General features: G+C 41.2%; 1 protein-coding gene across 1 annotated transcript; it reads left to right on the top strand.

Annotated features, from left to right (window-relative positions):
* The first annotated feature begins 2,112 nt into the window (after nucleotides 1-2,112).
* Nucleotides 2,113-14,083, top strand: CPO (carboxypeptidase O). The gene is made up of 11 exons (XM_010212246.2): nucleotides 2,113-2,192; nucleotides 5,402-5,477; nucleotides 5,886-6,010; nucleotides 7,961-8,075; nucleotides 9,180-9,281; nucleotides 10,010-10,114; nucleotides 10,537-10,647; nucleotides 11,632-11,722; nucleotides 12,288-12,490; nucleotides 12,771-12,855; nucleotides 13,815-14,083. The coding sequence occupies exons 1-11, from the start codon at nucleotides 2,113-2,115 to the stop codon at nucleotides 14,081-14,083; spliced, it is 1,362 nt and encodes a 453-aa protein (XP_010210548.2).
* Nucleotides 14,084-14,614: the final 531 nt, after the last annotated feature.

Below are 14,614 nucleotides of genomic sequence, written 5' to 3'. Positions count from 1 at the left end.
ATAACTGCAAAGTAAACTGATCTGAAAGAAAGGGGCACCACATGCTTTCATATGGTGTGTTTGTCCCATGTGTTTACAAGCTCTCTTCTCCCAAGAACAACCCACGCTTTTTTGCACATAGTTTTCAATGAGGGAATAAGTGGATTAAGCTGCCTTCCGCATTTGCTAGAAAGATAGGCAGCTGCTAGGGAGAACCTGACTAAAGAACGGATTTTATTACTAACAGAGGCATTATTTATGCCCAATAGGGCAACAGGCTTCTTAATAGCTAACTGTTTGTCCTATGATACTTTTGCATTGGTTGTAGAATAATGTCTCTGAAGGCTTATATTCCAAATTCAGAAGTGCTGTTTGTGAGCTGAACATAAAGTACATACCTAACTATCCTCTTTTATGAACAAACCTTGTGCCAAAGTCCCCAGATTAGTCCATTTTCTAAATCACTTAGAAATGTTTGTGATTACTTGTACATGACTTTCATCTAAAGCCAATTAAAATCAACAATACTTCAAAGGAATTTGAACCAAAGACCAAGCAAGCAACTGTCATTTCCTCTGAATCCAAAGCCCATTAAGCAGAATGACCTTATCATCTTGATAACTATTTGGCATTGTAGGAATTCTGCTTTCACCACAGAGTAAGTAGTTTTCTAGGATGGAGGTGTAAGGTTTGGGCTGGAGTTGGATTTTAACCCATGCTTTGCTTCATTTGTCTGTATTTTCTTTTAACAAGAATAAATAAATAAATAAATAACCTTGTGAGTTTTTTGTCTCTGGATTCTGAGTCCCTTCCAGGAGCTTGAACTCCAATTCAAAGCCAATTGTGATAAAAAAGCACAAACAATACTACAGAAAAGATACTCAAAAACATTGGTTCCCTGCATAGCAGTGGTGAAAAAAAAAGGAAGTAGAAGGTAAGGTTATCTCATTAATATGGAATACGGTCTTCTAACAGGAGTTTGTTTTTTTCTATTATTTCCACTACAAATAGAGTTGTCTCTGGCCCTGCAAGGTGGACTTCCTTCAGCTCTTCTTGAAGCCACTGTGGGTTGGATATCTGCACGGAGGGAAATCCTCATCATTCTCAGGATCAGGCTGCCCAGCAGATTAAATACAGTGTGTGGCAATAAAGATGGTAACAGCTAACAACATAAGAAGACTCTTTGCTGATAAGGTTTTACAGAGACGTCATGATTACAGTTAATATTCACTGCATGTGTAAACAAACAGACTGACTGCCTTCACTCCCTTCACCCCAAATCCCTGCAGCTTGCCACATTAAATGACAAGGGAATGGCTTTAATTCAAGGCAGAGGCTGAGTGAAACAATGTATTTCTGAAGAATGGTGCTATATGCCTAACTTTAGTCTACTAAGACAGGAATTCAACTGTTTACTCTTGATATATGAACTAAATGAGAAATGTAATATTTCAGACACTGACCAGCCCATAATTTTAAGTATAACAAAAACACTTTTTATGGCAGTGTAAAGTTGACGGTCTGTGGCCAGAGATTGATCTGGCCCAACTAAATATGGTTTAGATGAGGCTGTGATGTCTCCATCACTCCCTTTTAAAGAAATCTTGGTTGTTTCTTTCACATCTTAATTTTCTCTAGCTAGCTGAGTGACAGAAATGCCATTTAGAAGGTCAAAAAAGCATTCCACAGTGACATGGTACACGAGAGAAGAGAGCAAGGATGGAGCTTGTCATACCAGATTTCTCTTGGTCGTCCTATCCCTGCATTTTCTATGAACTAATCCTCACTAGTTTCCATGGAGCTTCGAGATAACATTTTCTTGGACATACAGAAAAATCTTCTTCCCCCTTCAAAGGAGTGCTTAAGTGGAAACGATGCTGTGTGTACGGGTGTGTTTTGGGGTATGGAACAGGGAGCTTAGGGAATTAAGAAAAAGTGGAACTATCAAAGTGCAAGTGTATTTCAAAGTGTAAAGAGAAGTTAATGATTCAACATGGGCAGGTTTCCTTCCATAATAAGCCTGGTTATATATTTGCACAAATTAAGTGTTCAGTACAAATCAGATGGATATTTGAATCTATCCTCATCCTCTTTAGTCCTGCATTGTTCGGATTGGGTCGTTTGCACACAAAGATGCAGCTTTTTCTTGGGATCATCTTTTCTCTAGGGATTCAAGTTTCTGGAATTGTCAGCTTGAAACTGCAATATGACGGGTGAGTACAAACCAGGTATTGGGAAGAACTGTGCACACGGTGATGCTCCAAGGAACTGTGTAAAAGAATAATAACAATTCTGAAATGAAATCCTAGGGAGAGAGTTACTAAGCTGTAAGCTTTATAGTAAGATTTGGGAAGAAAAATAATGATGGGAAGCAGAAAAGAGGGAATCAATCCAAGCCAGCAAAGATATGAGTACAGCTATGGGAGACACAGAATGCCCCTCAGATGCACCTCCAGGTGCTCTACTTCCATCATTAGCTGCAAATCATTTAGCTTAGCCTCTTTTGTAATGAACTTCTGAAATATGATGCTCTGGGAATAAAATGCCTTTTCTGAATATATTGAAGGGAAAAAATGATTGAACAAAGACACGAGATCCATTAATAAAAGAGGTTTTGTGAAAATAATAGTGTCAAAAGCAGTGCAAATGCTGACCTCCTGTTGGATATCCGTAACAACAAGAAAAAGAGAAGAAATAAAATACATGCAGGAAGAAAAAAAAAACAATCAAAAAAGTCTTGTAATAAAAATAACTGATAAAGTCTGGGAGTAAAAACCTGGCAAAACCTGAAAATATGCCAATGAAATTGAGCCAGACAATCTTCAAGCAAACACTTTTACGGAAAGAGATTATCACATTTTTATTTCTGACAAGTGCTTTTTGAAAAAGCATGATTGGCTAGTTTTCCTGTATTTTTCCTCCTCAATTCTGTTTCTTAAGAAATGGGGTGTTATAAAATTGTGCTGTTTGCCTATCTGAACTATTTAGTTCCACTCACCCTAAATTTTACAAAAACAATATATCATTCTGTGCATTTGCAGCAGTTGGGACTTGCAAGGAGGAGCACAAATGTGGTGAGGATGCTTAATGTCCACAAATAGCATTATAAATAGAGTTATCTAAAATAAATAAAGTGAACCAATGCTAAATGTTTTTAGAGGAACTATACCCCATAGCTACAAATTTTTAAAATGGGGAGGAAAATGAACACACTGCACATGTACTGCACTAAGTTCCTTCCTGGTCTGCCTGTCCTACACCTCTTCTGGCATTAGTGTACACAGTCACCACCTCTTCCTTTATAATATATTATTTTCTTTGTATAATATTTATATTTGTATCATGGAGCCACTCAAAGCCTGCTGATATAACTGTGATGAATTCAATGAATCTTTAGTAATGCATTATTCCTCTTGGTTTCTATCTACTGTCCAGAACTGAAGCTGCCACCCACACAGGAATTAAGAGAGCCCTTAATAGCCTAAGTCTGATTTTGAGTTGAGCATTTGCACAAAGATGAAGCAACCAGTAAAGACCATCAGGGCTATTTTTTTTCTTTCCTTTTTTTTTTTTTTTTTTTTTTTTGTCATTTGCTCTGTGCAACAACCTAACTTAAAGATCAGAGGCTAGGAGCAACCAAGAAATGCAGCTTGTGCTGAGAATAGTCTTTTAATTTGGTAAGAAATATTAACTGAAGTATCATAAAATTGTTGTCTTACATGGGCTGACTTTGCAATTCTGCACTGAGAATCCTAGTCCATAACCATAAATGAGTTTGTGCTTTCTAATCTTAGTGTACTATTAGAAATGATCTGTCTCCACACTGGCTATTGTAAAAGGTTTATCAGTAAATAAGAGCCGGCCATCTGGCAGCAATCTGTCTGGCATTTCTTTCATTTGGTGTAATTAAGACATAATGTCAATGAGGATAGAAAGATATTACAGGATATTGTTTCCCTTCCTGTTAGACAAAGAGCAAAGCAAGCTCAGGCAATAAGAGAGAACAAACTCTGAACTGCAGCTGAGATGTTTATTCTCCCAGCAAAGATGTTTATCCTGCATCTCCGAGTTCTATTGCAAAGATACCGTGGCTGTTGTACGAAATGGTTAGCAATGCAAATGCAATCATTTTGCCCCACAGATAAAGGAATATGCCATACATAACTATATTCTAACAGCATCTTCTGAACCCAAAGTCCATTATTAAGTTTTATGCTGGTCTGTTAGCAAAGGTGATATATTCAAGAGAGAGATGTTAAAAAAATTGCCGTATTTTTCAGTTAATAATATGAATGGTGAATTCTATTTGGATGTATATTAAGCTGATAATTGTGTATTTGTGTATTGAATCTCAAATGGTAGCAGTTGCAGTTCAGATGATGACAGCATATCGTATTGACAACCATAATGATTCCCCATGCAAGGTGTCAGCCATAAGAGTTTCTGTTACAGAATCTGTAAGTGTAAAACTTTCTCTGTTTTTCTACACATTCTGTAATGGTTCCAAAACCCACAGATATCTCCGAAGGAGACTTGGTTGAAGTAGCAGTTATTGGTTATTAATGAAGAAAAGCATTTCTCAAGTTCATCACATCAGCAGTGGGTAAAATGCCATCACACCTTTGAGTGTTGTAATGCAGTCATCGAAGTCTTCTTCTTATTACAAAACTCTCTCATTAGAAATGTCACACTTCCTACCAGGCCTGGAAAGGTGATCTCAATGAACATTGGAAAAAAAAAGAAAAAAGAAGAAACAGAATTTTGAAGGTTTTCTTTCAGAACAGAGTTTACAAATTTGTTTCTTCTGCAGTTCAACCATTTTTTATTTGTTCTCTGTAAACTTGCAATACTCTTCTTTCACATTAAGTCTGCAAAAAATATAGTTTAATGGTGACTAATGAAAATATACACTCAGAAACTGAATCTATGTGCCTTTTTGAAAAAAATACAAAGTCATCACACACCCCGTACCAGAAACTGTTCTTTCCCTATAGGTCTGTAAGCAAATGTGATTTTGGAGACCACTCTCTTCACTATTGATTGAATAAACTGGTTATTCTCATGGCAAGCAGTTAGTGAGCAATGTTTGTATACCATGCCTATCTAACTTTCTTGCATTTTGAAGTAGATCAGCAAAACATGAATCCTATCTGAAATAATTCCTGAACAGGAGCAAGAAAAAAAAGTGATATCTGACCAAGTAAATCGATGCCCCAGCAACAGAAACTCACCTCACTTACTCCTACATGCAGCTAGACCAATTCAGGAATTCATCCCTGGGACATGCTTTTGTTCAAATAGCACTCAGTTAACGTGCTCTTTTTTTCCTTCTGTAAAACAGCATACCTCCTCTTCACTTATGGGAATAATGGAGATTTTAGCAGATATTAAAACTAATCTTGTTTCTCCACTAAATTTCCAGGGATCAGGTTTTACATATCGTGCCAAAAACACTTCAGCAAGTCCAGCACATCCAGCACCTTTGCAACACCTTGCTGGTAAGTAAGAATTACCAAGGTGCACAAAAAGCAGACAGGAGTCTTTGTAAAACAGATTTGCATGTTACTTTGAATAGCAATGAGATAGAAGATATCTTGAGAAAGTTGGTTTTGTTTTTGTTTGCTTGCTTGTTTTTACCTGTAATTTAGGGTTGAATTGTCCTTTTACCAGCTGGAGGAATTTATGGGGAAAAGATAGTTTCCTCGTGCACCAGTGGTGTCTGTGTCAATGGAAACCCTAAGCCAGTGCTGCACACTCAAAGAACAGATGGCTGGGGACTGTTTAAGGGAGAATTTGAAGAAATTCATCTTCCACGTATTGATCTGCAGCTGCTCTATCTTAAATATATTTTTTTCATTCTGAAAACAGAGCTTGATTTTTGCATTTCTTTCTTCTCCTCTGCCGAGGTGGATCTGTGGAAGCCCCTGCTGCCTGAAGACATCCGGACTGGAGAAGACCTGCATATGAGGGTCCCAGCCCCTCTGGTGCAGGAGGTGAAAGACAGCTTAGATGAGCATCTGATCTCCTACGAGTATGACCTCTAATTTCCTGATAGGAAAGTGGCTCGAACCATCTCCTTTGCTATCACAAAAGGACAAGCCCTTTCTCATGAACAGTCAGCAAGTACTGGTGATAGGATCTGACCCTTGTCCCCAAGAGGCTCCAACTCCACCTGGCACAGATGCCATGTCTACCTCTGAGTTTAACACCACTGTTCATTCACCGTCTAGCTAGGCTGGGCTGTGAATTTGGAGCTGGAATGCCTGACCTGTCTTTCCTCCTCAGTGGCAGAGGATGGTTCAGAGATGTGACTCAATTCTCAAGTCAGGGCAGGAGGCCAAGTTTGGTCCAGCTGCCACTTAAAGGAGCCTGCTTTGCTCTTGAGCAGTACGAGTCCTCCCTGTTTTGGGGAACCTGAAAGTTTGGTCAATGTTACTGAAAAGAAGCAGGGTGTCTGTTGCTCCCCATTTCCCTGCCTTTTGTTGCTTCCCCTGCTTTGGAGAAGAGCCCTTGCAAAGGGAATTTCTTCAAAACTGCAGGCTCTCTAATGCCCTCACCCCTGCCCGTGTGGGTAGGATGGGGAGAATTTCCTGCTGCCATCCAGGGCAGACCAAGACAGAGGGCCTAGCAGCAGGTCCCACTGTGCATGCCGTGAGAGCCACCTGCAGCAGAAAGCCCTGAGAGGCTTTAGTACGTCCACAGCTTGGCCACTCACCATGTTGCTGCTTCCAGCCAGGAGGTCTGAGTCACCAGGAAAGTTTCAGACACGCAGAGTGTTCATAAAGCCAATGGGGATTAAACAACTGAGCAAAGATCTATTTCTCACAGGGCAGCCTCCCATGCAGAACTGACTTACAAATAATTCTGTAGCCATCCACTGCTGATGAGCAATGGCCCTTAAGACATCCAGTGACACTCACTAATCAAAGATAAGCTAAAGCAGGATTGGGCCACTCTGAAGCTGTTTAGAGTTGATGTTGATCTTGACATCTTACCTAGCAAATTCCTCTTAGTGTCGGGTTCAGATACTCAGGACTTTTAGACCACATTCCACAAGATATTTAATCTTTTATATCAAGGCTTTTCATGTTCTAACAGTTTTAACTGATTCTAGTGGAAAATTTACGTCTAAACTGAAATTAGAAGCTTACTTTTTTTCTCTTGGATTGGTGTCAGAACTGTGTTCATACTGTGTAGGGTCCAGAAAATAAAAAAGTGGCTTATTTCAAAGTGAAGCCAAAACTTTGGCTTTCTTGCAGGAGGGTGGAGAAGAGGAGGAAAGCAATGTTAGGGTTAAATTTCTTGTAATAGATTCAAAGCAGAAGTCACCTTTTAGAAGGTAGTTCACATGCAACAAAAGTAATGTGACAGTTAGGTGTGTAGTAGCAGAGACATAAATGACAAATTAGAATCAGGACATGAATATTCTGGCTCTGTCAAACTGCAGTTTCAGTTCTCCAGAGCTCTGATAAGGCTTTCTGTGTGTGTGGTTTCAGTTCATGGGAATTTGCACTGCCTAAATTTTAGTTTGAAGCTCAGATGTGAATCAAAGCTCAAAGTGAAAAGTTAAATGTTCCACGTGCAGCTTCCAGAAATGCCGACTGATGCCAGCGTCAGCAGAAGAGCCTATTAGCCCTTATGGTGTTCAACATCAGCAATGTTTAAGCTACCTTTGCAGTTATCACAAGTATTTACAATGAGCACAGATTTATAACAGTATTACAAAGGGCTGTTTTCGGTGAGAAAGCACAGCACATGATCCAAAGTTCTCTGGAGTCAAGGAAAATGTTGTACTGACTCCCTTGATCATGCAATCAGGCCAATACTGTGCCAGTTTCTGGGTTAATTTGAGCTAAAATAAGAGCATTTTAGGAGAGGAGAGGAGAGGAGAGGAAGAAAATTTAAAAACAAACAAACAAACAAACAGCTTTGTTGAGCAATTGGTGAGCATTTTCTGTCTTCCCCCTTCCCCTCTCCTCAGCACCCTGAAGCAGGACGTGCAGGCACTGGTGGATCAGAGTGTGCCCAGGATGCGGAGCAGCTCCAGGCAGGGGCCAGCAGACTACAACTACACGCAGTATCATCCAATGGAAGAGGTAAGGAGGAACCCAAGTCTGCTCCCTTTGCTGCTGTTTTATCAACGCCACAGGAAGCAACTCTGCTTTTGCAGGAAGCTCTACTGAAGTCTGGGGTGCTCCTTCCGCCTTCAAGGGTGTTTTCTCTTCCTGTTTGCTAGAATCTTAGTCCATTTGACTTGACTGTGAATTTGCCATTGATTTGATCAAACCTCCATTTCTTCCCTGATGAAAACATGAAAGTTCTGTGTGAAGTGGCCATATTATTTTTCAAGTAATATTCTAAGTTTCAATTCATTGGCTTGCTACTTGTTTACCTTATCATGCTTTATCATTATCTTTAGCACTATTTATTCATTTAAGCTCCAGTATTTTTGATGCTCAGCTGAATGTGAAGTGCAATGACCACTGCTGCCTCTGACAGGAGGTCCAGGGCTGAGCACTGGGACACCAGGAGGAAAGTGCAATTTAAGGACAATTGCTGACACTTTCAAGGAGAATAAAGTTATGAGGGTGGGGAGTGAGGACTTCTTGGTGATTCACAGACTAGTGTGTAAGCCTGGGCAAAGGCTCAGCACTTTGAATCCTAGATCTCCTTCTCTGGAGATCTTCAAACCCGCTTGGACGCAGTCCTGTGCCACGTGCTCTAGGTGACCCTGCGTGTGCAGGGGGTTGGACTAGATGATCTCTAGAGGTCCCTTCCAACCTTCTGCATTCTATGAGTCTATGAAATCAATCCTAAGGTATTTTGGGTCTAAGCTGTCCATTTCTTATGACTGTTGCTGAACTTCAACATGGAATCGATACTGATACGGAAGAGACTGCAGAGCTGTTTTGTAGGTTTGATGGTGACGTCTCATGTCTTGTGAAAGCAAGAGAAGCCCCGAATAGAGTTGCGGGGCTGTATTGCAGGGCTGGTCTCTTTTAGCACCCAGCGCTGCGAGGGATGATCACTCGCTTGCTCTAAGGCAAGTGAAAGACCTTCCATCAATGTTAAGTGGTACCACAGACTGAAATATGCTCTGAGAAAAACACTGCTTGTCTACGCAGCAGAAAACACTTTAATCTGGAAATGGAGGTGGGAAACTGCCCCTCAGCAGCAGGAATTTTCTGTGACTATTCCAGATTTATGAGTGGATGACTCAAGTAAAGGAGAGCAACAGTGAGCTGGTGACTCAGCACGACCTGGGAAAGACGAGCGAGAATCGAACTATCTATTATCTGCAGGTAAGAGGACTGTTTTTTTAAATAAATGAAGAGTATTGTTGCAAAACAGTATATGGGAGAAGAGAGGATTCAGATTTTTCCTAAGAAGCAGTAAGACCACCTTTCGCACACACTATCACCACATTCATGCTATTGCTCTTACGTGGTGAAAACAGCAACTTTGATCCAATTTTAAAATACCGATCAAGCTAAGCCTAGTTTGGTGACAGCTGTGTGCAAGGATGCAAGGTTACATGTTGTTTTGTTGTTATCCTGCACAACATACAGCTTTTCTACTATCACTGTTCTGTTACGTTTCTTTCTTGGAAGCCCTGGTAAAAAAATAGTGTTAATGGTAAAGTTAGTTATTGTCTAACAGGTTCCTATCCCTGAGTAAAATTAACTTCCCTGCTTTTTATGCTTCCCTTTCTAAAAAAAGAATCTCGAAATAAGAGCAATCAGTACTCTGAATGACTAATATAAATGAAGAAGAAACTGTTTTATTGGCACTCCTGTTCAACAGAGACTTTAAGATTCTTGCCCCAAGATACTACAGAAATTGGGTTATTAGGAAGCAAAGCCTAATAGGCTTTCCTATTAGGAAGGAAAGTCCTAATGAAGTCTATAATAATTATTATCTCAGATGGCTCAGCAGTATACCAAGGAACATCCCTTTCTTCCTGTAATAGGCTAAGCTATTTTATTGTAACTTAATAGTTTTCCACACCATCATTTTTGCACTCTCTCAGATCAGTCAGCCATCAAATAAAAACAAAAAGATCATCTGGATGGACTGTGGGATTCATGCCAGAGAATGGATCGCTCCAGCCTTCTGCCAGTGGTTTGTGAAAGAAGTGAGTCCTCATTTTTCCTAAATAAAAATATTATTATTATTAATAATAATAATAAATAATTACTTTCAATAGTTCAGTTCTCTTCAGTACCTTGGTACCAAGTGCTATGCATTTTCTGTAAAATTGTGACTTTCAAAATGAATACACTGCACAGATACTTGTGGAGACATAAGGTCAAACCCATGTGAGATGAGATATGTGATATTTCTTAGCATGTGGTGTCCTCCATGTGAACGGTTTCAAAGCCACTGCAACTGGATACACTGTCACTCTATAATCAGCAGATATCTCAATACAATTGGGGATCAAGTAGATCATGGATACCACGGTGAGGAGCGAGCGAACTTTGATAGTTCTAAACTGGTTCTTGCCAGGGATTACCACTTGATCTCTGTTCAGCCCTTCGTATTTTTTCTTCTCAGATTCTACAGAATTACGAATCAGACCCAAATATCAGCAGATTTCTTCAGAATTTGGACCTGTATATCTTGCCAGTCCTCAATGTTGATGGTTACATCTACTCCTGGGAAAAAGTAAGCAATGAAAATCTAAGGAGTGAAAAGTAAATGTGCACAGCATGTTTCTGTTAACTTTTGATATAGTAATTGCAGCTAAATGGAAAACAGTGTCAGAATCATTGCTCACATAAATTCTCTCATGGCAGAGGGATTTTGTTTCTTCTGGTAAATCAGCAGTCACTTGAGAACACACAGCTAAAAACTCCTGGCAAACACCATGAGCCTTATAGGGAAATAAGGGTGAAGCCACAGGAGCTGTTGCTTTGGGTAGTGGGCGACAGCGCTAAGCATTCCTCAAGGAGCCAGTTCTGCTTCACACGAGCTCTGAGCTATCTGATGGACCCACCTTGTTGAAGAGTGGCACAAAAAGAATCAAGAGTTCCCGAAATATCTGGCTTTAAAATTGTTGTGCCCCTCCAGATAATCTTCCTTTTCTGATAGGGAGAAAAATGACATTAGTTTTCTAGGCCCTTGAGCCCAGAATAAGCATCTTTCAGTGTAGGACCTTAGGATGGCCCAAGAGAACAAACTTCCAATGGCGTGATCCCAGCTTGCTCCATAGCAGGTGTGGAGCTGCCACAGGGCCAGGGCACGCAGTGAATCCTTGTACAGCAGGCAAGCAAGAAGCAGCAGCAAGATTAGCTGACAGAGAAACGTTCATCTTTTCAAAGCTGAAATGAACATCTGCTCGACTATAATCTCTCCTGGACTCAGAGAGAATCTCTCGGTGCCAATCTCTTAGGTGCACAACACTGCATGGAAACAGTCGAGTGCTAAGGAAATAGGATGCTTTTTCTAAAGCTCAGGAGGCTCATTTCAAGGTGTGTGCAGACTGTGGAAGACATCAGCCTGGCTACAGTAGATACTGAGATGTTCTGTCACAAAGCTTTATCCCTCTTGCACTCAGAGTTCCCTGCAGTGCAAGAGCTACCCGAACGGAGACGTCCGGAAAATGGGAGCCTTTACATATTGATTGTAACTGCAGTTATGTCTGTTTAGGAACGCTTGTGGAGGAAAAACCGATCTCCTTACATGAATGGCACCTGCTATGGCACAGATCTGAACCGGAACTTCAATTCCTCCTGGGGCAGTAAGTCCTGAGTACTTCAGACCTGCTACAAAAAGATAAAGCAAGAATAAGAACTAGTCTTTGGAATAAGGTGATTGCCTTTAAGGAAGGAATACTCGTTTTGGTGTCTTCAAGACATACATAAAAATAAAAAATCGGTTTGTAGAAAATTCAAGTCACTGGTTTCAGGCAGCATTTATTTTTGCAAGCTGCTTGTAAACTACACCTCTAATTCACTGCAGAAGCAGCATCAGCTGTAGGCATATGCTAAGAGTTGGTCGCTTACAGCCAGTATTTGTGTTTGCCATGAATTTCAAGGAACCTCCAGAAGTTCCTGGGCAGGTGGGGCACTGTGGTGGTGTCAGTGCTTTTGCTGCAGCCAGCTTGCAAATCTGCAAAGGGTTTCAGTCTTGTAGCAAATTGCAGTGGCTATCAACAGTGAAAAATAGTAAAGTCCCTCTGAGCTGAGCAGGGTCCCTGCCCACACACACACACCTTAACACTCTAAGGAAAACTCCCTGTTCCCCTTGAACTGGGATTTATACATTTCTCTCTCCTTTCATTCACTTTTTGCATTCCTCTCCAGGTATTGGTGTTTCTTATAACTGCAGCAGTAATATCTTTTGTGGATCTGGACCAGAATCAGAGCCAGAGACAAGAGCTGTGGCTCAGTTCATTGAAAGGAAGAAGGAGGACATTGTGTGCTATTTAACTATTCACTCCTATGGACAGTACATCCTCACTCCATACGGCTCTACGACCACTCCTCCAAGTAACAACGAAGAACTGGTAGGGCAAAACATTTTCCTTCCACGCTGGCAGAGGGCAGGTTTATTAATGTACACAGAGTTTTCATGGTTGTGTCCAGAAAGGGGATTCCAAACATGTCCACAAGCAGAATGGGAGCAAAGTAGGCACCTACTTTTTGGATATTTCTCCCCCCTCAGCTTCTGAATGTTTTATATTCACTTTGTTACAATGTCTATTTGGGAACCTTGCTAGCCTACTCAAAATAATTGCCCAGTTTACTGGTACTAATGACAATGCTGTTCCTATTTTGAATTTATAGATGCAAGTCGCAGAGAAAGCAGCTGCTGCCCTGATGGGAAAATATGGGACCAGTTACCGAGTAGGATCAACCTCTTCAATTTTATGTAAGCTTATTTATTTTTACCTTTGATTGCTGCTTTTCAAAGCAGAGTGTCATTCTTGTGCCATAGGTATCAGTAAGTGCTGTTGTGCTGAATTTCTTCTTTGAGTAATATTTAATAGGCTAGTTCAGTGCAACATCTAAGCAGCAGTTCCTGGAATACAAGATAACCCTGTGTGTTAAAGAGCCGACTGCAAGAAGGGAGGAGCATTGATCAGAAGCCAGTTCTTACTGGCTTACACAAACTCCTCACAGATACATCACAGGGGACAGAACGAGATCGGTGATAGATCATCCTGACCCTGCTGAAGTCAGCAGCACAACCCCTATTTGTCTTCACTGGAGTCAAGCAAAAATTAAAATCCCCATCAGGTCTATAGTTGCTCCCTCAGACGCTAGCATGTAGCAGCTGTGAGGAGTCACTGCGTGAGCAGCAGGCACACTGCAAGAATAAGGTAACGTGTCCATGCCTATGGATGTTTGCATTTTGCCAGTGCTTGTAACTATAATGAATGGGTAAGAAAAAAGGTTCTATGAGGCAGAAACGCAGCGACACAGGGAGCAACGAGATTTTTTCAAGTCACAGAACAAAATTTTGCTAAAAAGCAAATATGCAAAGTCATTCCAAACAGTGTCAATGTAGGAGGTCAGGTACAAATGGCCAAGCCATCTTGTACCCTACAGCAATGACGGCAAAGCCCTCAAAGCACAGACTCCCTGGAACTCATCTGCTGTTGTACAGGACTGTCTTATGGAGGAGGGGATCCCTTAGGAATTTCTACAGAGACTTTCAGTGCAACTGAGCCACAGCACCCAGGAGCTCTGCTCTCCCTGACACAGTAATACACGATTGCTGTTTAGTTCAGGAATTCTGGGACAAGCCTGTATTAAGCAGAGCAAGAAGGTTTTTACAAAGAGCACTGCCTAGTAATTTTATCATCTCCTCTCTTCTGAAATTTGCAGACAACAACTCCGGCTCCTCACGGGACTGGGCTCACATGATAGGCATCCCCTTCTCCTACACGTTTGAGCTGCGGGACAAGGGAACCTACGGGTTTGTTCTGCCCGAAGACCAGATCGAGCCCACGTGTGAAGAGACGATGCTGGCGGTGACAACCATCATAGACGCTGTCCATCAGAAGTATTTTCCCAACACAGGGGTGATAGTGACCTCCAGCAGCCTGGCCCTGAGCCTCTGCCTGGGCACTCTATTTACAGGGGCTGTTTTATAAACATGTCTTAGAGAACCCAGCAGGAGACTCCCATACGAGGGTCCCTCAGGAAAGGCAAAATGACACTAGCAAATGAACTAAATGTCAAATATTTCAATAAAGGCTGAAAAAAAATTGCAGAAGATTCAAGGCAGCCACTTGCATTTTTGAACAATTCTTTTAGGCAAGGAAGAAAGGAGGAAACCTTATGGCAGGCTCCCAAGCCTGACTTGCTGGCTCTGCAAAAAGTCAGCTTGAGTAAGCACTTCTTTAAGTGAAGAAAGCAGTATTACTGCCTAGTTCTTCAGTATGTTTCCAGGTGCCCACGAGGGCGCACCCAACCCTTCTGCAGCAGCAGCCCTGCCCTGCACAATTCTCTGCACTGATGCCCGGGTCTTGCTTACTATCGACTTAGATGTCCCGATTCCTACTGTAGAAAATTGGACAGCTTCCTTGATATCCACCTTCCTGCCTAAAACTGGGATGTGGGGATATTCCAGAAAATATCAAGTCCCAAACTTGGTGGAATGTAACAATCAAGAGTGGCCGCAA

Source organism: Tinamus guttatus, unplaced genomic scaffold (genome assembly GCF_059628265.1).
Source record: "Tinamus guttatus ecotype Peru unplaced genomic scaffold, ASM5962826v1 Tinamus_guttatus_pri_ptg000197l, whole genome shotgun sequence".
NCBI lineage: Eukaryota > Metazoa > Chordata > Aves > Tinamiformes > Tinamidae > Tinamus > Tinamus guttatus.
Note: the sequence above shows the minus strand (reverse complement) of the source record. Positions and strands in the feature narration are given on the sequence as shown.